We start from the raw sequence: 22742 nt of genomic DNA on the forward strand, positions 1-22742 counted from the left end.
AAAATAAAATTAGGCGGTGTCTGCAGGAATCGGGGCCAGTGTCTTTATACTATTAAAGAGATTTTACAACGGGAACATTCCCTCTTTGGAAACATTCCCGGGAATGGCACATGTTGTTATGTAGGGACCCATTGTAACTATTTCATTACACATCTACCCCTTGCACTACACAAATTATGTACACTAGAAGTACAACAATGAAAGAATACTTTGTAGTCATCATCATACGTTCCCACTATGGGGCACGGGCCTTCCCTATGGATGGATAGGGAGCTCGGGCCTTAAACCATCACGCGGGCCCAGTGCAGATTGATGGTTATTAACGACTGCTAATGCAGCCGGGACCAACGGCCTAACGTGCCTTCCGAAGCACGGAGAAGCTCGAGATGAAAACTTTTTTTTTATGGTCACCCATTCTATGACCGGCCTTTGCGAAAGTTGCTTAACTTCAACAATCGCAGACCGAGCGCGTTTACCGCTGCGCCACCGAGCTGCTCCTTTGTAGTAGAACAAGGTAATAATTTATATAATACCTACTTAATAAGTAAATGACATACCTAAAAACATACTCGTAACTCACACCAACGATCCCTAAAGACTTAGCCACAAACAATCAAAGAGAACCACGGCTGATACGAAGTCCAATGATGAATATGGATATGACAAATATTATGGTGACAATCAATCGGGCTATCTATCGTCTAAATAAATAACCATCTTATGAAGGAGATAATCCTTCTATCGGCATGCCTGAGAAGACAAACAGGTCAACGTGTTCTATATTTTTATTCGCTCTCCGAATAGCAAAGCAGAGATTACTTGTTTGGTATAATATAAATGTTATTTTTATTTGTTTATAGATAGATAAACACAAAAATAACACATCAGTTAGTTTTATCACTCTCGTATTTGTAACAATTAACAATTTGTTACATCATCAGCATCACTTGGAATACAAAAAACACAGAAAAATAATTACCCCGATTTCTGTAGACACCTCCTAATTTTATTTTAAGTTATACCTGTCATTTTCTTAAGATAGGATGATTGACAACTTTTTTATAACAGAAGAAGAGAACTTTAAAATGACAGAATAACCCGGGGTAATAAAGTAGGCATCTCGCTCATGTGCAATCCGTTTGACGTGTGCTGCCAACTTAATTCTGTCGTGTTATTGGCCAATATAAAATTATGGACGGGTTTTATAAATTACTGCTTAAAATTGACGTGTATTCCATAAATTTTATGTCTGTCGATTACCCTTCCCTTTCATTTTCGGCAGAGAAGAAAATGACAGATATAACTTAAACTTAGAGATGGTGTGTACTGGAAGCAGCACAAATAAATAAGTTAAGATACCTGTTATTTGCACTAAAAAGCATTATCTCTTCTAGTGTTTTATTGTAAGATATAATAATTATGATCATGATTATTATGTGGGTAACTCCTTTTAAAATTGACTACCGACTCCACATTTGCCCGACCTTCCTCTATGGCGTGTGTTTATGTGCGTGCTGCCATCTAACGTTTGTTCACCGAACTTCAATGACCAGTTAGGTACCTACTCCGATACGTACGTAGATTCTTGCTACGAGAACCTCACGTACCACGATAAAAGTAGGTCTCGCGGTAAATAATGATAATGAACGATAAAATGTTGTAATGACATGTCTGGTAAACAAGTTATTGACAGACAATTCTAACCTAATGTTGTTTCTCTTTTGTATTTCTGTATTTCCTGTGTGTGCAATAAAGATTTGTTAGCCAGGTAAGGAGAATATTAAAGCTTATACTAGTAACTACATACCTATGACGTTAGGAAAACTGACATTTGACATACATAGGTACCTAATAGATTTTCTCCCGTGTTTCTTACAATAACCTATGAAGCTTCTAGCCTACCTACCTAGTTAAAATTATAATTTAAGGATCTTAAAAATACAAGTGAATAGACTGAACATAATTTTGATATCTACAGTCATGAGCAATAACATGTACCCACTTTAGAACCCTGTCGCACTATCAAACTTGACATTTAATGAGACTTACGGTTTAATTTGTCAAAAAAGTTATTGTGACATGGTTTCAAAGTACTTGTTATGTTTTTATGTATTAGTACTTGTGACCGTACACGCCGTACACCAAAATATTCGTTTCATTAAATGACTAAAGTGACAGCTCAACGCCGCCTGGCGTTGTGCGTTGAAAGAAAGTTTCAAATAGTTTAACTCTACAAAAATTATGCAATCCTCTCTTCTATCGTGTGGGTTGTGAGGTGGATTACAAACCTCATCAACCCTGGTCAGGCAATCAGGCATCAACATCAGGCAATAATCATGCAATAATTAGTACGTAGGTAGGTACTAGGTAGATACGTACGAGGTATGTACATACGTACTTTATACTATACTCAGGTACCTTACCTACTAAGATAACTAGGTATATACGATAATTAGGTAGGTAGGTACTTACCTACGAGAGTTGGTATCTTGTTTTTTTTCCCCATTTTCTTCATTCTGTTTAGTTAGGAAGAGGGCAAAACAGACTTCAACTTTTTGCTTGAATATCTTTGAATACCTAGTATTCGCTTGTTTTTACAGGTCACACACAGGTAGGTACTAATGTGGCTTTTTAACCGACTTTTAAACAATAAGTAGGTAGTTACTTAAGTATTTCAATAACCGTTTCACTAGTCTAAAATGATGTGTAAATAAAATAACTTTTTTTATTAAAGGCCAGGGTATCCTGTCAAAATGCCAAAGACCTTGTACATGAAGGACTTGAGTCCACCAGCTAGAGCTGTAAACATGACTATTCACCTGTTGGGGTTAGAAGTGGAGATCAAAGAATTGAATCCTGTGTTACGGGATCAGGACCAGCCAAAGTTCAGAAAGGTGAGGAAATTAAAAAGTCACGAATGGTTATGCTGCATCTTCACCATACAAACGACACTTCATACAAACACAGACACCACACATTGACGTTATCATACTCACGCATCTGTGTATGTGACATCTGACGCCATACGATTTCAGTCTAAACTGTGTTCGAGGGGGGGTGAGGTAAACCTAGCTCAGTCGCTGGTGGGGAGCGGAGAGTTGCAGTTCTATACGTGGTATTATTCCTTATTCTATGCTTAATACTAGTTGCACTTTTTAAGACGCATTTTCTTATGAATTTGCATCGTTTATAAACGTGGGATTATGGGTTTACGAAATCCAGTGTGCTCGCTCCCATCATCATCTTCGAAGCGATATTCTGCTTTTTCACCAGGTTCCGCTTACCCAACCTGAAGATTTCACAGGTCCGGTTTTTATAGAAGCGACAGCTTGTATACCGCACAGCCTGTGTCTGCCTGTATTGTGTGCGCTTCCATAGTATCAATGATGGCTGGCGTTTTTCCCGTGTGATGAATTCCAATTTCAAACCAATGTGCGAACGTCTTTATTTGTCTTTTGTTTTATTAGGGTAGCTTGCGGCCATATTTACAAAGTAATATAAATCTTATAAATTATTAAATGCCAATCGATAACTGCCACAAATGTTAGGAAAATATTTATAACTATTTTAATATTTAAATGTAATAAGCAAGCTAGGTAAGCTAAGAACAAAACAAATCTGGTTCTGTGACGGTCTGAGTGCTCCTAACAAACATGTAAAAGCGGTTGAAACTGTTAAGCTTGTGAATTTTCCTTGCCGTTCTTAGAAAAAAAAACTAAGGATTTCTATAATTCGTGCGATTGAAAGGGTCTGCTCAAGTACATCTCTTTTGCTTCCTGTTTTCAGATGAACCCCATGAGGACTATACCTATTTACGATGAGGGTGACTTCAGTTTAGCCGACAGGTAAGTTGCGAGGGGCGAGTTACCTGCAGTTCCTGTGAATAAACGTCGTAAGCTCTGTTATCCATGAAATTAGATTAAACGTAAAGAAATCCGTACAGCGCCATCTATATTGTTTTTGAGGAAGTCCCTTATTATAGGTATATTTTATAATAATTTAAGCATCCTAGCGATTCGTCCATTCTGATAATATTCGGAAGCACTTACCTACATAGCGCGAAGAATATTTTCCCATTTATGCCTTTAAAATTTCAGCCATGCGATTATGATTTATTTACTGGAAACTTATGGGAAACCTGAACATTCATACCTCTATCCGATGGACAAAAGAAAACGCGCTACTATCCATCAAAGGCTATTTTTTGACTGTGGTATTTTATTTCCAAGACTTCGAGCTATAATGGTAAGTAGACATTAAAATAATTGAGAATCACACTGCAGATTTCTCATCCTTAGCTTACTTAGAGATCAAGAAGTTGTCGTTCTTAGAAAAAAAAAAACTAAGGATTTAGGGACGAAACCGAAACCGAATTTCGGGCACGGTCTTAGTTTCGACGAAAACCGAAATTCGTCATGTTTTCGTGGAAAAAAATAATTAGGCATCATGTAAGGATATTTGAACGTATTTTTTATATTTTTAAATGTAAGATTATGCTATTACAAAATAATTTAATTATTTTTGCTTTTCATGCATTAGTTACTTAGCAAACTCAGTTCCAGTTTCGGCTTTAGTTTCGGCAGAATGGCAGCCGAAACCGAAACCCGTAACTACTTTGGCCGAAACCGAAAGTTCAGTCGGACACTAGAAATTATTAATTGTAATTTCAAATACCCAACAACAATTAGGAATAATTAATTAATAAAATACAATGTAATATTTAGGCTCCAACCTACGCGGGCAGATTGACGGAGCTGACAAAATATATGAAAATAAATATTGACGACGCGTACGCGATGCTTGAGGAGTACCTCTCTCAAAACCTGTTCTTAGCTGATGACCACTTGACTATTGCTGATCTAAGCGCATACACCACTACTCAAAGCTTGAATATTGTTCATCCTGCCGATGGCACCAGGTAATTTTATTGGCACCAGGTAATTTTATTTTTTTTATATTCAAGTAAACTGCTACAGCTCATCATCCAGGGGAAGATCTCGGGAAAAAGAAGTGTCGGCAGAAGGCGGCACTCCTGGCTTAAGGGGCCCATATACGGTACGATTCGTCTGTGCGATCGATCTGATGACAATCGTGACGATTGATCGCATCGCAAATGACGCTCATTTATTTATTTGAAACTGAAGTATAAACACGTGTTCTAATAATTCAAAACGTGCCTAATAAAGTGGAAAACGAACTTCTTTTCCTTACCTATGTGGCGGTAACTTTGATTCGGCTAAAAAACAAAAAAAGAAAGCCTACAAAAATGTGGGTTAAGAAATGGCTATTAGAGCGAAACCAGTATTCGTGAGACAAAATCGAATCGTTGATCGTAAAGAGCCACACACTGTCGATTCATAGTTGCGATATTCATGATTGCATGGGTTTTTGTTGCGATTTCCGACATCATCTTCGATGAAGTAAATCGTCAACGATCTTGATATACACTATCGATTCGTCGTTTCGATCGGTCTGAAGCGACGGATCGTACAGACAAATCGTACCGTATATGGGGCCGTTTAGGAACGCGCTAGATTAGTTCGGCTGCAGCACCACAACGGTTTTTAGAGCTAGTCTCCAAAATAAGAATAGCTCTGATGCTGTCCAAACCTCCGTTAGGTTAAGAACAGGAAGAAGAATAGTTATGAAGAGTACCTACTTGTTCGTTAGGGTTTATGCTTGATTGGGGGGAAGCAATCTTGCCATATCATCCAAGCATCCCTAATTAAGGCTGATCAGTGTTTGCCTGGAAGAAATTGCTTTAGCGCAATAAGACCGCCAGGTTGTGTAAGTTTTGTATGTTTCAGCTACTGTGCAATAAAGTATATATTTGTATTTGATTCGATAACCACCATGTGACCATTGAAAGGACTTCCTTTCTGTCCGATATACGAAACAATGTTCTGTAACGATTTCGCGAAATTGGAGTAACTTATTTATTTATTTATTATAGGTTATCAACATGATAATCAACAGTACATGTTTTGACGCATTAGCACATATAAATACGTAAAAAAAACATGTCGAATAAAATTACGTTTAAAATTGTTTCAGGTTTCCAAAAGTTAAGAAATGGCTGAAAACTATGTCAGAACTAGACATAGTTAAGAAAGTTAATGAGCCCGGAGGAGAAAACCACGGAAATTCGTTACTTTTGATTATGGAAGTTAATAAGCAAAATAAGAAGTCTAAACTATGAATAATGTTAAAAAAATATGCGCATCTACTTCGAAATATGCAATCAATGGTTTTGGGTAGAAATAGTGTCACAGTTGGAGCTATGACAAACATCAAGGAAGGTACGAACCTCCGTTATCGAAGCCATCGGATATGCGAAAAGGTATTCGTAACCAAACCGATATGAGTTTCGGATAATATCCGTATCCGAAACATCCCAGGCAAAATATGTATCAATAATTCGTACATATACTGTACTATTCAGTACCTATGCTTTAAAAAGTGTATTTTCGAATCAATACACATTGTTGAGTAATAAGTAATATTCCAAAAAAAATAACCTTGAGTTTCGGATTAAATCCTTATCCGAATCATCGAGGCAAAATGTATATCAATTTGTACCTATACTGACCTATTCAGTGCTTTAAAAGAAAGTTATTGAACAAGTTTGAACAAACTGTATACAGGTTAGTACGAAAGAGACGGGAGCTGTCATTCTAATCACGTTGCGTATTACAGGGTAAATATTACGTTATTATAATGGTGTTAAGGTGTGTATTTAAGTAATGCCAATTTAGTTTAATGGCGAATTGAATATTTTTTTAATTTTCAATACAAAACACAGTTAAGAATCACAGGTTTTTTTTATTTCAATAACTAAAAAGAAATGCAAAGAATTTTCCAACTTTACACTCCAGTAACGTCTAGGGCTACCATACGGATAACTTTAATGAGAAATGAATGATTACAAAAAATGTTACACATTAAACATTTCCTATAAGTCTTATAGAGTCTCTCGTGAACGCCCGTTGCACTTCAGAACATTAATAGCACTTAACAATATCGATTAAAGTACACATACAATACTCAAGATATTCACGTTCAGTCATACTTAACACAACTTACATCTGAGTTGCGTTTTGGAATTTAAGACTATATCCACGCAACCCGAGTCACTTGACAATTTAGAGGAGACATTGTTTGGGCGTTACTGTCAACTGTTGCACGTTAGTCTTAATGTTACGGCGGGAGGGGCCTGGATTAGCCGTCTTCCTTCGGCGGCGTGAACCAACCTGGAACCAAATAACATAAACCATCATCCTCCATCTCTTATCCCATTCTAATAGTAGTATAGACGACGGCCTCCGTGGTCCAGTGGTTGAGCGTTGTGCTCACGATCCCGAAACCACGGGTTCGAATCCCGGTGGGGACAGGCTGATCACCTCACAAGATGGTCCGTGCTTCGGAAGGCACGTTAAGCCGTTGGTCCCGGTTACTACTTACTGATTAGTACATAGTCGTTACATAAGTCATGTCGGGGCCCTTCAGCGGCTCAATAATAACCCTGACCGGGTTGCTGAGGTTGGTAATCCACTTCACAACCAACACGATAGAAGAAGTAGTACCAGACGATCGAATCTCTGCAGGGCGCACCACGATGCCGTTTTTCACAGGGTCCGCTTACCTATTAGGTAAGGTAATAATAATAAGGTTAGGTAATACCTAACCTGAAAATTGCCCTTTCAACCCGCGAAGGGAAAATCAGCCTAATATAGGTTAGGTCACATTCGTCCGAAATGCATTTCTCGGGAATGTGGGTTTCCTCACGAATCATTTATAATCCAAACATGAATTCGAAAGTAATAATAGTATATTTTTTTTAAACAGCCTATATACGTCCCACTGCTGTGCACAGGCCTCCCATCAATAGAAATAAAGTAGCGGGTTAAAGAGAAGCCGCTACTCCTTAGCGGGTTAAGGAGAATACGACTATACGTAATATTACTTCTACAAGGGGGAGCGCGGGTGACCTGTCTGCCTCGCTCCAATTAAGGTTAGGTGGCTGCGGTAACAATGCAATTTTTGTATTGTCCGGTGTGTGCTGCAAATGAGGCCGACAGATGAGAAGAGATAAGTAGTGGACGAAAAGGCCTTTGACCACCCCACATTAGCATAACTTGGCTATCCAATAGTGAAGGTTGTCTGTAAGAGATCGCTATTAGCGATGAAGCCGCGTTATACTTTAGTAGTTATTTTTTTAGCATTAAAAGCGCGACTACGCGAATGTAGGCGGTATGTTGGGATAGTGCGGGCTAGGAGTGGATGTATATACTATATACCTCTGTCCATACCTTCGGGAATACAGACGTGTTGCTGTGTAAAGTTATGTTACATGAATGTATAACTATAATAACAATGACTGACCACAGACGTGTTGCTGTGTAAAGTTATGTTACATGATTGTATAACTGTAATAACAGTGACTGACCACAGATGTGTTGCTGTGTAAAGTTATGTTACATGAATAACTACAATAACAGTGATTGACCACAGACGTGTTGCTGTGTAAAGTTATGTTACATGATTGTATAACTGTAATAACAGTGACTGACCACAGACGTGTTGCTGTGTAAAGTTATGTTACATGAATGTATAACTATAATAACAGTGACTGACCGTTCTTCTCGTGTATCTGCACGAGACACTTGAAGCTCTGTTGCGCACGCGCGAGACTGTACTGCGAGGACGACACGACTTTGGTGGCCCCGAACTGGATCCGCGCCTTGCCCTTGACGAGGGTCGCTGCTATCTGCATGATCACGGCCTCCACTGTGTACGCGGAAGACCAGCCCTGCTTCGTTAGCAGCTCCATGCAGATAGCGCCGCCGACTAGCACATAGCCTCCTGGAATTAAGAGAGGTTTAGGATATTATTGCGACGAAATACAGAACACACAATATAAACTCACGACTATATCTCAATTGGAGTAGTTAGAGGTACATCCATCAATCACAAGATGAACTAAGTACCCACACTTCAAGCTTTCTGTTCGACCAACGTGATAGGTGGTGAGCCGTATCGTCGAAACTACACACTAATTTCCTATAAGTTGATCTAAGTCAGTCAGTTATGTTAGTCTATAAGCAAGTGAGTCATCTCCTTAGCGTTATCCTTGGAATCCACAGTTCATACAAATAAAAGAAAGAAAGAAAGAAAAAAGCAGTATAATAAATAATATAATAATTATTTTCAGCGGGAGTAGTAGTGTGTGTGAGAGCATAATACGGGGTGTTAGTGACATCGTAACGAAAACTTTGAGGGATGATTCAGACCATGATTCTGAGTCGATATCAAGTGGATTTTTCCGTCGCAAAAATCATGTATTTTTTTTCAGTTTTTTTTAATTATTTTCAATTCTATACTTTGGCGATGGAAAATTCCACTTGATATTAACTCAGAATAATCAGCTGAATCATCCCTCTCAGTATTCGTTACGATGTCACTTACACCCCGTACAAGTACATACGGTAGCCATACAAGTAGGTATGGGTGTTAGTGACACCGTAACGAATATTGAGGGGGATGATTCAGACCATGATTCTGAGTTGATATCAATTGGAATTTCCTGTCAAAAAATTCATGAATTTTTTTTGTTTTTTTTAATTATTTTCCTATCCATACTTTTGCGACGGAAAATTCCACTTGATATCAACTCAGAATCATGGCCTGAATCATCCCTCAAAATTTTCGTTACGATGTCACTAACACCCTGTATACATACATCTGAGTATGACAAAATATCGAATAATTTGTTGAGAGTGAAAAAAGCGAAACGTTTTTAGTTATAAAACTTCGTTTAAGTATTTGACAGCCAAGCAAAGTTCAGTCGAATTGTATGATAATTGGATTCAATTTTGCTTGGCTGTCAAATACTTAAACCCACGTTCATCCCTGGTTTATATTTCATTTGTAAGGTGGTTATTGTTCAGGACCTTTTGAATCAACGAGCGACTTTCCAGGCTACATCATCATTAACCTTCAAGCGGGCGCGCGTAGTCGAATCGACTGCGCTTAGTACATTTTCGTTCATATTATTATTATTACCTATTAAATTTATTTATTTGTCACTTTTAGTAGCCTGTCGCTATGTCATTGGGAGTAAAACAAAGAATAAACCGTAGCTCGGGGCTCTCCCACCACTCCACAGATCGCAATTGTTTTAGTCCCGGTGCAGACAGATGCGGTGGAAATCCAAGTAATTTTCGGATTATTATACATAGCGGGATTCTTGAAGACATCACACGCCAATTTTAATTAGGTTACAATTTTTTTTTTCATAATTTTAATTACTTTTTTGACAAATTATACTCTAAGGACAATGATAATATTATGTAAGTACAAATAAATAAATAATTATTGAATAATTAGTAAATTAATTCCTTTAAACATCCCAAACGTCTTTTCGGTTACGCGCGCCCGCTCCCGTTACGCTCTTTTGTCGGTGCAGCATTTTCCATGCTACTTTTTTAGGGAAAAATAGGGCAGTGGTTTCCCTCTTGCCTTCCGCCCAGCAGTACTCTGTCTGACGCAAGGCTACATTCCCCAAAAATAATATTTACCCATTTTCTCATTGCTCGGGTACATAATTATTCAAAAATATAATGTAATGACTTTGTTGCTTGATATTTGGATTAGATAGAAGAATAATGGGTGAAAGATGTGTTGTGTCTGGGTGTAATAACAAGGGTCATCGTTTATACCCAAAAACAAAGATAAAAGAAGTATAGTGTTATCCATGAATTTAGAATGTTAAACCCACATTCATCCCTGGTTTAATTCTTATTTGTAAGGTGATTAAAAGGTTAAAAACCACTAGTGTTGGCAGTGTAATCAATCCTCACCCGATATAATAGGGTAGACGACGCGCACGAACGGCGGCTCGAAGGGGTATGTCTCCTTGAACATGATGTTGAGCAGTATGGAGTCCTTGCCCTCCTTCTCTTTGAGGAGCAGCAGGTCGTTGTGCAGCGGACTGTCCGGGTCTACTGAACGCAGTCTGATGTTCCACTCGTAGAGAGAATCGTTAACTAGCTCTGTGAAGGGAGGGGATGTGTTAATAATCTCGTTTGATATATTTTTGGGGAAATAAATATTGAATAAAAAGTAATGTTTCTGACGCTAAAGTTCGAGGACACTGGCAGAACTGGGAAGAATATTGGACAATTTGCACCAAAGATTAGCGAGGATGCGTAGAGAGCGATGTGTTTGCTAAGAACTAATAGAATCGAATCACAAGAGCTGCACTGAGGTTCGGATAAAGGAACGATTCTACTGATTCTTAGCATATTTGTCGGAAAACCTTGTAAGCGCCCTTTTAATCAAAATCACTTTCGGATGTGATTTTTGTTAACAAAACCTCGCAAAAGACACGCTAGTTTAGATTCTAGTAACAAAATGTGGTGTAAATTTCTGCCTGGATTCAAATTAATAGAGGTGTTGTTGAGAAAATCACGTCAGAATGTGATATAATATCAACTAGTTACGTTGTCAAACCTCGAGTCAGCGATTCTTCCTAAAAAACAAGAAACAGCGTTTTCAAATGCAAAATGTGAGCTCACCAATGGAATACATATTGTTCTTGAAGGAGTGCGAGCGATATATATCGCGCAGTTCCTTCATGAGGCGATCTGTGGCTTGTAGGCTGCCTGATACGCTACCGGACAGGTAGTCTTGTCGCTGGTTCTGTCGCAGCCGTTCCAGTGTCGCTAAGTGTTCTGTTTCCATATCGTCCTGGAAACGAATTGAGATTTACACATGTATGTTAGCTTCTTTGGTTGGCTCGGTGGCGCAGCGGTAAACGCGCTCGGTCTGCGATTGTTGAAGTTAAGCAACTTTCGCAAAGGTCGGTCATAGGACGGGTGACCTACAAAAAAAAAGTTATCATCTCGAGCTCCTCCGTGCTTCGGAAGGCACGTTAAGCTGTAGGTCCCGGCTGCATTAACAGTCGTTAGTAACCACCAATCCGCACTGGGCTCGCGTGGTGGTTTAAGGCCCGATCTCCCTATCCATCCATAGGTAAGGCCCGTGCCCCAGCAGTGGGAACGTTAATGGGCTGATGATGTGTGTTAGCTTCTTTGGTATACATCTTTTTGGTTAGTGACATCGTAACGAATACTGAGGGGGATGATTCAGACCACGATTCTGAGTTAATATCAAGTGGAATTTTCCGTCGCAAAATTTGTGATATTTTTGTTTTTGTTTAAACCGACACACAACAAAACACAAACCGTTCATGTTCTTCGCAACTCGGCAACTCCCGTCTATATTTCTTTGAGATGTCAACAAATAATCAAAAATTATTTATTTGCTTAAAAGCTTAAAATACCACATTTTAAGTATTTTAACATGGTCACATTATAAATAACAAAATATCTGACATAGTACATTTATAAGTACAATCAAGCTACTTTTTTTTGACGTGGTCACAGCCTCCGTGGTCCAGTGGTTAGAGCGTTAGGCTCACGATCTGGAGGTCCAGGTTCGATTCCCGATGGGGACATAGTCTAAATCGCTTTGTGAGACTGTCCTTTGTTTGGGAAGGACTTTTTAGGCTTGAATCACCAGATTGTCCGAAAAAGTAAGATGATTCCGTGCTTCGGAGGGCATATTAAGCAGTTGGTCCCGGCTATTAGCCGTAAAAAACACCTCCACCAACTCGCAGTGGAGCAGCGTGGTGGAGTATGCTCCATACCCCCTCCGGTTGATTGAGGGGAGGCCTGTGCCCAGCAGTGGGACGTATATAGGCTATTTATGTTATGTTGTGTATGTTTTTTTTGACGTGACTTATTGTAGATTTGCCGCAGATAGCATTAACTACTAGGCCGGACAAATGGGGAGCGCTGAAGGCTCTAACCGGGTAGAATGAAGCTACAAAGGCATTGAAACAGTATAGGTACTAAGTGGTTTATCGTACAAATATCGTATCCACAAGTTCGTCGACAGATAAACAGCCACGTTCCGAGAATTGAAAAGTGTCAGTAGAAAATGAACGGTGTAATGATCTGTATAGAGTTGTTTCTTATCTTGTTTATCATTCAAATTAAACTACCATGTCATTAACGGCTAAACTCATTAGGGTCGCTAGAGAATTCGTGTCTCTGCTGAGTTTTATTCCGCTTACTTTTCGAACATACATAACTAAAATTACGCCCGTAATCCCTAATGGGGTGGGCATCTCATCATCTATCGTGTGGTTTGTGAGGTGGAATACCAACCTCATTAAACCTGGTGTCAGGGTTATTATTGAGACTTATTACGACTACTTACGTGATGATTACCTATAAACTTATTACTCATCACCATTAAAGGTGGACTCATCTCTAAAAGAGATCTCTCTACGTATAGAACGGCAACTCTGCGCACCCCTCCGGCTTCTGTGCTTTACCTCTGAGGTTTACCTCAACACCCCCCCCCCCCCCCCCCCCCCCACACCCTTTTAGGATGCGCCTATACGATAACGTCAATGTGTAGTGTCTGTGTAAAACGAGGTTTGCTTGTATGAAGTGTCTGGGGTGTTCCCGCATGATGTGAGAGGTCAATAACACCTCCCTCCCCCTTTACATATTTTTTTTCCCTTAAAAAAATCACCTAATATTTTTTTATCAAATAACTTTACTCATCATCATCTCCCTAGAGGTTTTGCACAGAAGCGACTGCCTGTCTGACCTTCTAATCCGCGAAGGAAACACCAGTAAAGTAGCCAGTAGTAGAGCTTTTAGGAAATATTATTAAATGTAATATTTATTTGGGTTAGCGGATAAGAGAAGACAGGAAAGGTAATGATACAGGCATTCGTCAAGGAATGGGGTCAAGAAAGTATCGAAGTACCTTGCTGCTGCGTCCAGCATCTTCAACCATTTCCATAGGAAGGTCGTCCTCTCCCTCCGAGTCGTCATCCTCAGCCGCCATTTCCTCGTCCTCTTCTGTGCCCGACTCGGCGCCATTTGACGTTACACTTGGAACTCTGAAAAACGCAAAAAAAAACACAGGGTCTTAGTGACACCGTAGCGAATACTGAGGGGGAAGATTCAGACCATGATTCTGTGTTGATATCAAATGGAATTTCCTGTCAGAAAATTCATGACAATATTAGTTTGTTTATTAAAGACTTTCAGTTCTTTACCGCCGGAAAAATCCACTTCATGAGCTGAATCAACCCTCTCAGTATTTGTTACCATGTCACTTACACCCCGTACAAGTACATACTGGTACGTATGGTTGTTAGCGACACTGTAATGGAATCTTCGGGGAATGATTCAGATTATGATTCTGAGTTATATTGATATCAAGTGGAATTTTCTTATCGTTCCTACGGAGTTACTAACACCCTGTATACTCCCAGTAATTCCTAATAAACTTCATCTATCATGTGAGTTGTGAGACAGGATTGCCAACCTCATCAACCCTGGCGTCAGGGTAATTATTGAGCCGCCGAAGGCCCCTTATTCCTGATAAACAATGAAGCTAGACGGTATAAGAGGAAGGGGGAAACTAAGAATTTACAAGGAACAAATGAAAGAGAAGGTGGTCATTGAGTTCTTATAAAGAAGTCAAGGAAGGGAATTAGCTATGTACTATTAAACAGAACGACTAGTTCAGTAGAATTGACGATTCATTTTAATAAAGATAACATTTAATAATAGCTTCAATACGCGGTAAGAGAAAAAAAAAGTACGGAAAGAAGATAGTACGGAAGCCAGTGTTGGGACGTTCATTAGCATAGTGATGTATCAGTCGAGAATAGGGCGTTCGATTCTTTTCTATCTAACTGTACAGACCTAGGAAAGAAAGAAGAAGAAAGAAAATCATTTATTTTAGAAATAAATAGGTGGAGGATGTTACATCTATAAAAATGTAGCTCTTAAGTTTAAGAGAGAGCAGTAATGTGTGCTGAACCCAGCAGACACCTTCTAATTGGGTCGTGTCTCTCGCCGACTGCTTCGTTTAAACCGCAATGACCTTCGAATAGTAGTGGGCAGTATTACGGGTCACTGCCCACTCAACAAGCACCTATTTAACTTAGGGATAACGGACAGCCCACTTTGCAGAGGCTGTCTGGACGCAGAAGAAACTGCCCCCCATGTAATCCTGGAATGCACGGGAGTGTCAGCACAACGGGCAAAAATCCTCAAAGGAATGGGGTCGCTCCGCGAAGCCTGTGAAAACCCCAGGAGGCTTCTGAGCTTCTGGAAGGAGTTAGGTTGGCTTACGTAGTCAACAATTACACGCATAATGGGCCACCTTAGAGTCTAAATGCGGAAAACAGAGCCCACTAACTAACTAACTAAATTGGGTCGTGTACCAGGTTCAAGATAAATTATGAAATTCTGATTACTAAATAAACACAAATGTGAAACTAACGAAAAGCATTTTCTTTATTTTATTTAACTTAGTTATGAATTTTAATCAAGAAAAACGTAATAATAAGTTCGACATTTTATTACGTTTTTCTATGACGTCACAGTGTGCGTTTTCATACAAATTCCATAGTAATTTCGTGTTTTGACGTTTAGTAAAAAGTAACTGATTTGACTAGTTGGAAACTAGCCTATTCTACCTGTCACTTTCTTATCCGCCGAAAAGGAAAGGGGCATTATGGCAATTGCTAAAACGAAATAGTATTATAAAAAAATAATTGCAAGTTTATATCGCACCTTACGCATTTATAGTCACTGACGATAATAATGAACGATCCACAATAATGAATGAATCACGACATTGCAACTCTATTGTAAACTGATCTAGTCATCTTCGGATTCAATAGAAGATTACCTGTGACCCTATTGTATGCTAAGAACTGAGTTACGAGATATTTATTATCATCAGTATTATGTATATGGAATTATAAATTGGCTCATGATTACTATTCATGTAACATTTTTTCGTAGTTCAATTATATGACTGTTACTTCCAGAGCAACGCATTTAGTTGGTGTCTTATTGGCTGATCATACCAAATACGTCAATTTGGTATTGAAAGGATGTTCCCATTGACATTAACCATAATAAACAAGTATATATATTTAACATAAGCTCACGACTATATCCCTAGAAGTCTCCCGATCTTTTTGTCTGACCAACGTGATGGGCGGTGAAGCGTATCGCCGATTATACTAGTCTACATTTAATTTAAAAAGAAACATGGCGCTCTAGCGTAAGTTTCATCACATTGACATTTCATAGGGATGGAAATCTTCAAATGAAGTTAAGGAAAACGAAATAAGTTATAGACCCGCAAATAGTCAGTGATAAATACTTACCTATGTTGTGGTGGCATTGGATGGAGAGGTATCGTTAGCGAGTCTAAGTCGGGCGGTTCCGGTATGCCGTGTAACTTGCATAGCTCCCGCAACAGTATCCCCACCTTGAATGAAGGATAATAAACTTTATGTCAGACATACATTTCAATATTGCTCCAATGATGGACTGGAAGAGACTTGCTTGCAAAAGAGCTGGGAATTAAAAAAAGGGGGGTTGGACCATAGAATAAAGTAAGGAACGGTAACTCTCCGCTCCGCACCAATTCGTATCGGGCGCCAACCTCATACTTTATAGCTATTCCGGCCAAGTAGTTAATGCCATCTGCGGCAAATGTACAATAAGTCACGTCAAAAAAAAAAAACTTTATGGCTGTAAGCTTGCTAAAAAGTAAGATGGACCGCGCGGACTGTCCCACTTGCTCGCACTTCCGCGTTAAATTACGTTAAGTTAGTCTCTTCGTTACTGGCGGCGTGGCCCAGTGAATGCTCAACTTTAGAAACTGTCATATTGATAAACATAACATAAAAATACCATTATAGCACGCAGCACTGCACCCTTCACAGCACCCTTGGCCAGGTCAATTTATAATAAGTAATAATTCAAATTCATAATGATCTAATGATAAAAAGTTAAATGAAGAAGTGAGAACATACCTGATTTATAACATGATTGTCTCTTCCCTGTGTGTTGGTGAGGATCTGAACTGCATTTGTCACAATTGGATCCTCGCTGTCCGCAAACCACACCGGTGGTGTGTTCGGGTATGTTTCCTGTTAAGTGTAGACATGCAACTTTAGACAAACAGGAAGAACGATGGCAATAGATTTGCAGTCAGTTCTTTATAATGTTTTATATTCTTGGTAAAAATCCAATAAATACAATTGTATAAAAGAAAATAGGTACATAAGTCATCATCATCCTTGTGCCCTTATTCCGCTCTAGGTGGGTTTATTCGGCACAACATGTATTCCTCTTCCATTCATTTCTGTCGTCATGTCAGTACTCACACCTTTGACTTGGGTCATCCCCTACCCCTATACCCACCCACATTCATACTCATAACTTTCCTCATTATTTGATCTTGGAGCAGTCTCGAAGCTGAGATTAGTGTATTAGTACCATCCTAAAATATGAACCCTATTTAAATGGCTTTTGTAACCAAGATTATAAAATATATTTGACTAACTAGTAAATAATGTTGTAGGTACCACATTCCATGTTGGCTGGACAGGTCATAATAAAAAATCCATCAAACTTATATAAAGGTTACCTAATTGATTATTAATTGATATTGACTGGATTTGTGCTACACTGCCTACCTTACCTACTAGTATCATTATATCTACTAAACGTAACGTAACGATAAATGTTCACGTCAATCAACAAGAAAGGAAAGGTATTAGGGTAGTGTCCAACTAGTCAAGTAAGTGTTTAGTAAACAGCAACAAGAAATTATTATAGAAATGGTATGCAAGGTGTACTTTTCTGGAATAAAATTCATAAATAAGTTAAATAAGCGTTCTTATTGATTAAACTTCTTAAATAAGTAAAATAAGCATTAAGCATTTAGCTTCCTCAATTCCCCATTTATGTGGGTAATGTCACAGCCAATTACTATACCAGGGCTTAGACCAAGAGGACGACCAAAAACAAGATGGGCAGATGTGGTCAATAAGGACCTGTGCTTGTGCAATGTCTCCGGAAACAACACATCCAAGAGCAAAGTGTCAGAGAACTACAAAGAAGGCAGACTGCGACTGACTGCCAAAGGAAAGAATGTGATGGAGAGGAGGCAAGGACTTGAGAGTATAGAGTGCAATATTGAGTACCTAATTTCAATAATAATTGTCTTGTAAATAAGTAAATATTGTATTTATCTACTACCTACCGCCATAAAACTACAGCATAAATTGGGGGGAGGCAAGAGGGAAACCACAGCAATATTATTCCCTAAAAATGTAGCATAGAGTATAGTACACTGAGATAAGAGTGTGGCTCTAAAATCAATGTTGATGATCATAATTAATGGATTCAAAAAAATTACACTATCTATGAATAACAATAAGGCATTATGAGTCCTAAACTTACAGCCAATAATAGTAAACAACAATGTTTATCAACATATAACAGTACTAAATGGCATGACTTCTTAGTAAGTGGGTGTTTACTTTGCCTTTAATTTCTTAGAATTTCACCAAAGAACATAGTTTACTCATTTTGTCAACTGAATCAACAAAAAAAGTGTTGGTAACAATAAAGTGTACATGACAAAAAGCAGGTAGAGAGGATGACTAAGTGCCTTTGTCCCTAAAAACGCGGCAGTACCGTTATCTCAACAAAACCGATGCTATTTCAGTAAAACATAGCTGTAATGAGGCGCGGGTGTACTGAAATTCGGAAGATCGATATTATACGACTCGCCACCGCACCGTATGTTCAAAGATAGATGATTTACCAACAAAACTCGCACTCTTATCGCTATCGACTCGGATGGAGTCCGCATAAACAAGGCGAAGTTTGTAAATAGCTCTCCGAGAAATATGCCAAGTGTTCATCTAGAACCCGTAAGGGGCTAATCACTTCCGTAAACCTATTGTTGACAGCCCTGCCCTCATAAACACCGACCCTTTGTTCCAGCGATAATCAATAAACGTATCACCGATATGCTGTAACTGCAACAATATCGAACCATATATTAGTAAAGCGATTACTTACCGTAATATTTGCGTGAATTTCATATTTCTTTCCACTTTTGCCAACGAATCTGCAGGTCAGTTCGTCGACACTAGCTGACATTATCTGAAAGCGTTCATGGTTTTTTGGAAACACTTGTTCTAAGGTCTTGATTTCTAACTTAAGGGTATTTAAGCAAGCCATTAGTGTGTTAAAACACTAATTCTAAACTAAATAACTAAAATCCACGATAAAATACATAGGAATAATTTTTACGTTCACTCCGCGACAAAGCAAAATGGCGGAATGTAATGGCGGAAATTATTACGATAGTAGCTTTGAATGCCAACAGAGGGCGTTGTAAATTTACTCTGATAAACGATCAATGAATATTGATGTATTTCTACTATAAATGGTGTAAAAATGCTCTATCGTTTTGTATGAAGAATCTTGCTCATAATTTGCGAGAATTCATCATGACATCATGATATTTTTATCAAAAAATCATATTTAAGTAAGGGTTATCTTGTTTATGGTCTTTGTGCAATCTTTGCATCTTTGTCTTTCATATACTTGGTCTTTGTATTATCTTGAGTATAAGTATATCGGTATGTCTTTCCCTGTAAGCACCTTGCGTGCTAATAAACTGGAACACAAAATTAATCGATTGATTGATAATAATTAATTGATATTGATTGATATTGGTTATGTTGGTTTGATTGATTAGCATTCTTTAGCTTACTTATGATCATTGTTTGTTCGCCTGTCAAAAGTGTCAAAAAAGTCATAATAGAAATGTGTGCGGCTTTTTGGCGGGAAACGGGAACGGGACAGTTGCTTTCTTCATTGAATAATCTAAATAATTAATACGAAGTGGTGTTTTGTGGTTAATGATCGCATTAAGTTAGTCGGAAGACATTCGCGAGTGTTGTTATATTGGAGTATTCAATAAACAAAGTGTATCTGCCTATTTTCGCTTCGTGTCAGGAAGCCGCTTCATAACTCAAAAGTTTATGCGGACTTTTGAGTTAATTCGTTTGGGGTTCGGAGTAGAAGTCTACTCCGAGGGTGGGGGCTTAGGTTTCATCATCATCACCTTTCATCATTTCATTAATCATCAAGAAAAAAAATACGTCAGACATGGCTGTATGGGCATAGTTCCCTTTGCCTTACCCTTCGGGGAAAACAAAAACAAAAAAAAAAAAAAAAAGAAATGTGTGCGAGTGTGAATAATTTCAAAATATTTTTATTTTGTGATATTATTTACATGTTACAATAATGAGTCGATAATAATGAGTTTATGGTCTTTGTGCAATCTTTGCATCTTTGTCTTTCATATACTTGGTCTTTGTATTATCTTGAGTATAAGTATATCGGTATGTCTTTCCCTGTAAGCACCTTGCGTGCTAATAAACTGGAACACAAAATTAATCGATTGATTGATAATAATTAATTGATATTGATTGATATTGGTTATGTTGGTTTGATTGATTAGCATTCTTTAGCTTATGATCATTGTTTGTTCGCCTGTCAGGCTTTTTGGCGGGAAACGGGAACGGGACAGTTGCTTTCTTCATTGAATAATCTAAATAATTAATACGAAGTGGTGTTTTGTGGTTAATGATCGCATTAAGTTAGTCGGAAGACATTCGCGAGTATTATTATATCGGAGTATTCCATAGAGATAGGAAATTATATGGAGGCGCCCTGTTCTACTATATAAACCAAAGACCTTGTATAGAATAGACGGAGCATATTTAAGACGAAAGAAAAACATAGGTTTTGTCTTTCGCACTCATGTGAGCCGTCATAAGTTAAAAAGAGATAAATATACTATCGTCGTAACGTCTTTTGTACTCGTGTAGCGGGTTTGTTATAGAAACGTACCTATAGTATATGTTTTTGTATCAGAACCACTAGTGCCGTTCCATGTCTTTATCGACATTATTATTGGCTAAATATTTCATGTTAGTCCAAGATCTAAAAAAATATACATTACAAATTGAATGATTAATTAAATACAGAAATAACGACCTAGTATCCATACCTGGGTGGGTAGAATCACAAGTAAATTAGTTAAAACGATACCTATTTGTACCCTGATAGAAAGATACCTAAGAAGAACCGTACGTTGCGGTGACAGATTCAGAACCACTTATTCAACGTAATTATCATGGACAAACCTGTTAAAGGTCAATTTATCATTTTTGAATCTGTCATTTCGCAAGGTGTTATGGCCGAGGAGGTCGAGGACGGTCCATCTAGTCCACATATACTATAGTATCATTTTAATACGACATTGCGGCCACCCTTTGGTTGCTATAAATCACATACCTACCCTTTTATAAAAAATTAATACACGTTTTTCATTGACTTGACCGGAAATCGAATCGGCTCTCGATACAAGAAGTAGACGACCTTCTAGTATATTTCGGGGATTATCTCAATGCGATTAAAGAATAAAAGCAAATACTTCTTTATAAGATTTTTATTCAATATAGTTAGAATACAATGACTACGAAGCACTGAACAATTCCGACTTTTGGTGATAAAAAAAAATATTTCCTCTTGTTCACTTTCTTTAGAAGTGTATAGTGTCGGCTCTGGTCGTTATAACTTTACCTGCAAGAATGGCACATATTAACGTGGAGCACACAAATACACAAGCATTGCATGTTTACACATTGCACATAGAAGGAATAATCACAGGTAATTACAAAAATAGTTATTCATACTAATTATTTATAGAAGGAATAATCACAGGTAATTACCAAAATAGTTATTCATACTAATTATTTTGTGCAATAGAGAATATTTGTATTGTATTGAAATATTTTTTCCATGCTAATGTAGAATACAAAAACGAAATAGCTGCAAATTTATCTATAAACTTATAACTAAACTTAAACTCACCTTATGTGAGATATGTGAGTGAATATTGTTGGTACTGCATCTCTATGTAATATTTTTGTTTGGTATCCTGCTCGATAGAAAGCAAGATACATCGAAATGTAATTAGCACAGGCTTAAATAAGGAGAAGGCGTCCTTCAGAAGAGAGAATTATCTCGTTTCATGGTCTGAATCTAATTGTTTCTTAATTTCTTGTTTCGTAAATTAGGATATTTAGGAAATCTGGAAAATACAATATCTTTATGTAATCTTCATCCAAATCGGAAACAGGTCGAAAAATAAATTAAACGTGAATAGAATAACGCAACATGTAGATGTTACATTCAAACATAATATTATATTATCGATATCAAAGGACAACACTACTTATAATACTTTGGGTACATGATCTGTCAAAGCTGATTAACGTAAAATGTGAAATCAATTATTTGTACAAATGTGACGGCTTTGCTGAAAATATGCGTCTGCATCGTGTTTAGGGCTCAATAAACTTTACAAAAACCAGACCAGGTAATGTATTTCTTGCACACAAACATGTATTATGTGGTCGATAACTTACCCATGGTGAGACATTGTTTGATCGTTCTCCATTATAACACCCATTCTACTCTCACAACCAATAGCTACGCAAGCCATGGTTCATAATGAATAACTATTTCACAGATTGTTTATATAAAAAGTTAAAATAATGTCCCAAAACACCAAAAAACTAACGGCAGGTTTGGTATCCAGCTGACTACCACAACATCTCAAAACGGTAAACACTGACGTTCTAGACAGCGGTGTTTGTCTATGTTTGTTTCTTTTTTCCACAGAGATTGTTGCCATAGGGAAGAAAGAGAGCTGTGATAGTTTGATCGTCACTCTAAAATATTATCCGT

The 22742-nt window shown here is 38.0% G+C and overlaps 2 protein-coding genes across 3 annotated transcripts; one reads left to right on the forward strand and one right to left on the reverse strand.

Moving 5' to 3' along the window:
* Positions 1-1587: 1587 nt before the first annotated feature.
* LOC126370613 (glutathione S-transferase 1-like) lies at positions 1588-6812 on the forward strand. Of its 2 annotated transcripts, none has more exons than XM_050015576.1 (6): positions 1588-1769; positions 2738-2894; positions 3787-3845; positions 4098-4245; positions 4725-4918; positions 6055-6812. In XM_050015576.1, exons 2-6 carry the CDS (start codon positions 2754-2756, stop codon positions 6197-6199), a joined length of 687 nt encoding a protein of 228 aa, XP_049871533.1. In that variant the 5' UTR covers positions 1588-1769; positions 2738-2753; the 3' UTR covers positions 6200-6812. The 2 variants fall into 2 exon arrangements, with proteins under 2 accessions (XP_049871533.1, XP_049871532.1); XM_050015575.1 differs by having other exon boundaries at positions 1588-1768; positions 2735-2894.
* LOC126370580 (ubiquitin-conjugating enzyme E2 Q2) lies at positions 6803-19262 on the reverse strand. The gene is made up of 8 exons (XM_050015527.1): positions 18993-19262; positions 16931-17047; positions 16277-16380; positions 13846-13981; positions 11577-11748; positions 10860-11051; positions 8635-8862; positions 6803-7250 (listed from the first exon to the last, which is right to left on the reverse strand). Exons 1-8 carry the CDS (start codon positions 19152-19154, stop codon positions 7219-7221), a joined length of 1143 nt encoding a protein of 380 aa, XP_049871484.1. The 5' UTR covers positions 19155-19262; the 3' UTR covers positions 6803-7218.
* Positions 19263-22742: the final 3480 nt, after the last annotated feature.

The sequence above is a fragment of the Pectinophora gossypiella genome, chromosome 11 (genome assembly GCF_024362695.1).
Source record: "Pectinophora gossypiella chromosome 11, ilPecGoss1.1, whole genome shotgun sequence".
NCBI lineage: Eukaryota > Metazoa > Arthropoda > Insecta > Lepidoptera > Gelechiidae > Pectinophora > Pectinophora gossypiella.

Excerpts from the sequence above, each read along its gene's own strand:
- LOC126370613 (XM_050015576.1), top strand. The coding sequence starts at position 2,754 with ATGCCAAAGACCTTGTACATGAAGGACTTGAGTCCACCAGCTAGAGCT. Across the intron at positions 4,246-4,724 it reads CAAGACTTCGAGCTATAATG|GCTCCAACCTACGCGGGCAG; the intron begins GTAAGTAGACAT and ends TGTAATATTTAG. Across the intron at positions 4,919-6,054 it reads CATCCTGCCGATGGCACCAG|GTTTCCAAAAGTTAAGAAAT; the intron begins GTAATTTTATTG and ends AAATTGTTTCAG.
- LOC126370580 (XM_050015527.1), bottom strand. The coding sequence starts at position 19,154 with ATGGCTTGCTTAAATACCCTTAAGTTAGAAATCAAGACCTTAGAACAA. Across the intron at positions 11,052-11,576 it reads GAACAATATGTATTCCATTG|AGCTAGTTAACGATTCTCTC; the intron begins GTGAGCTCACAT and ends CTCCCTTCACAG. Across the intron at positions 7,251-8,634 it reads GCAGATACACGAGAAGAACG|GTTGGTTCACGCCGCCGAAG; the intron begins GTCAGTCACTGT and ends ATTTGGTTCCAG.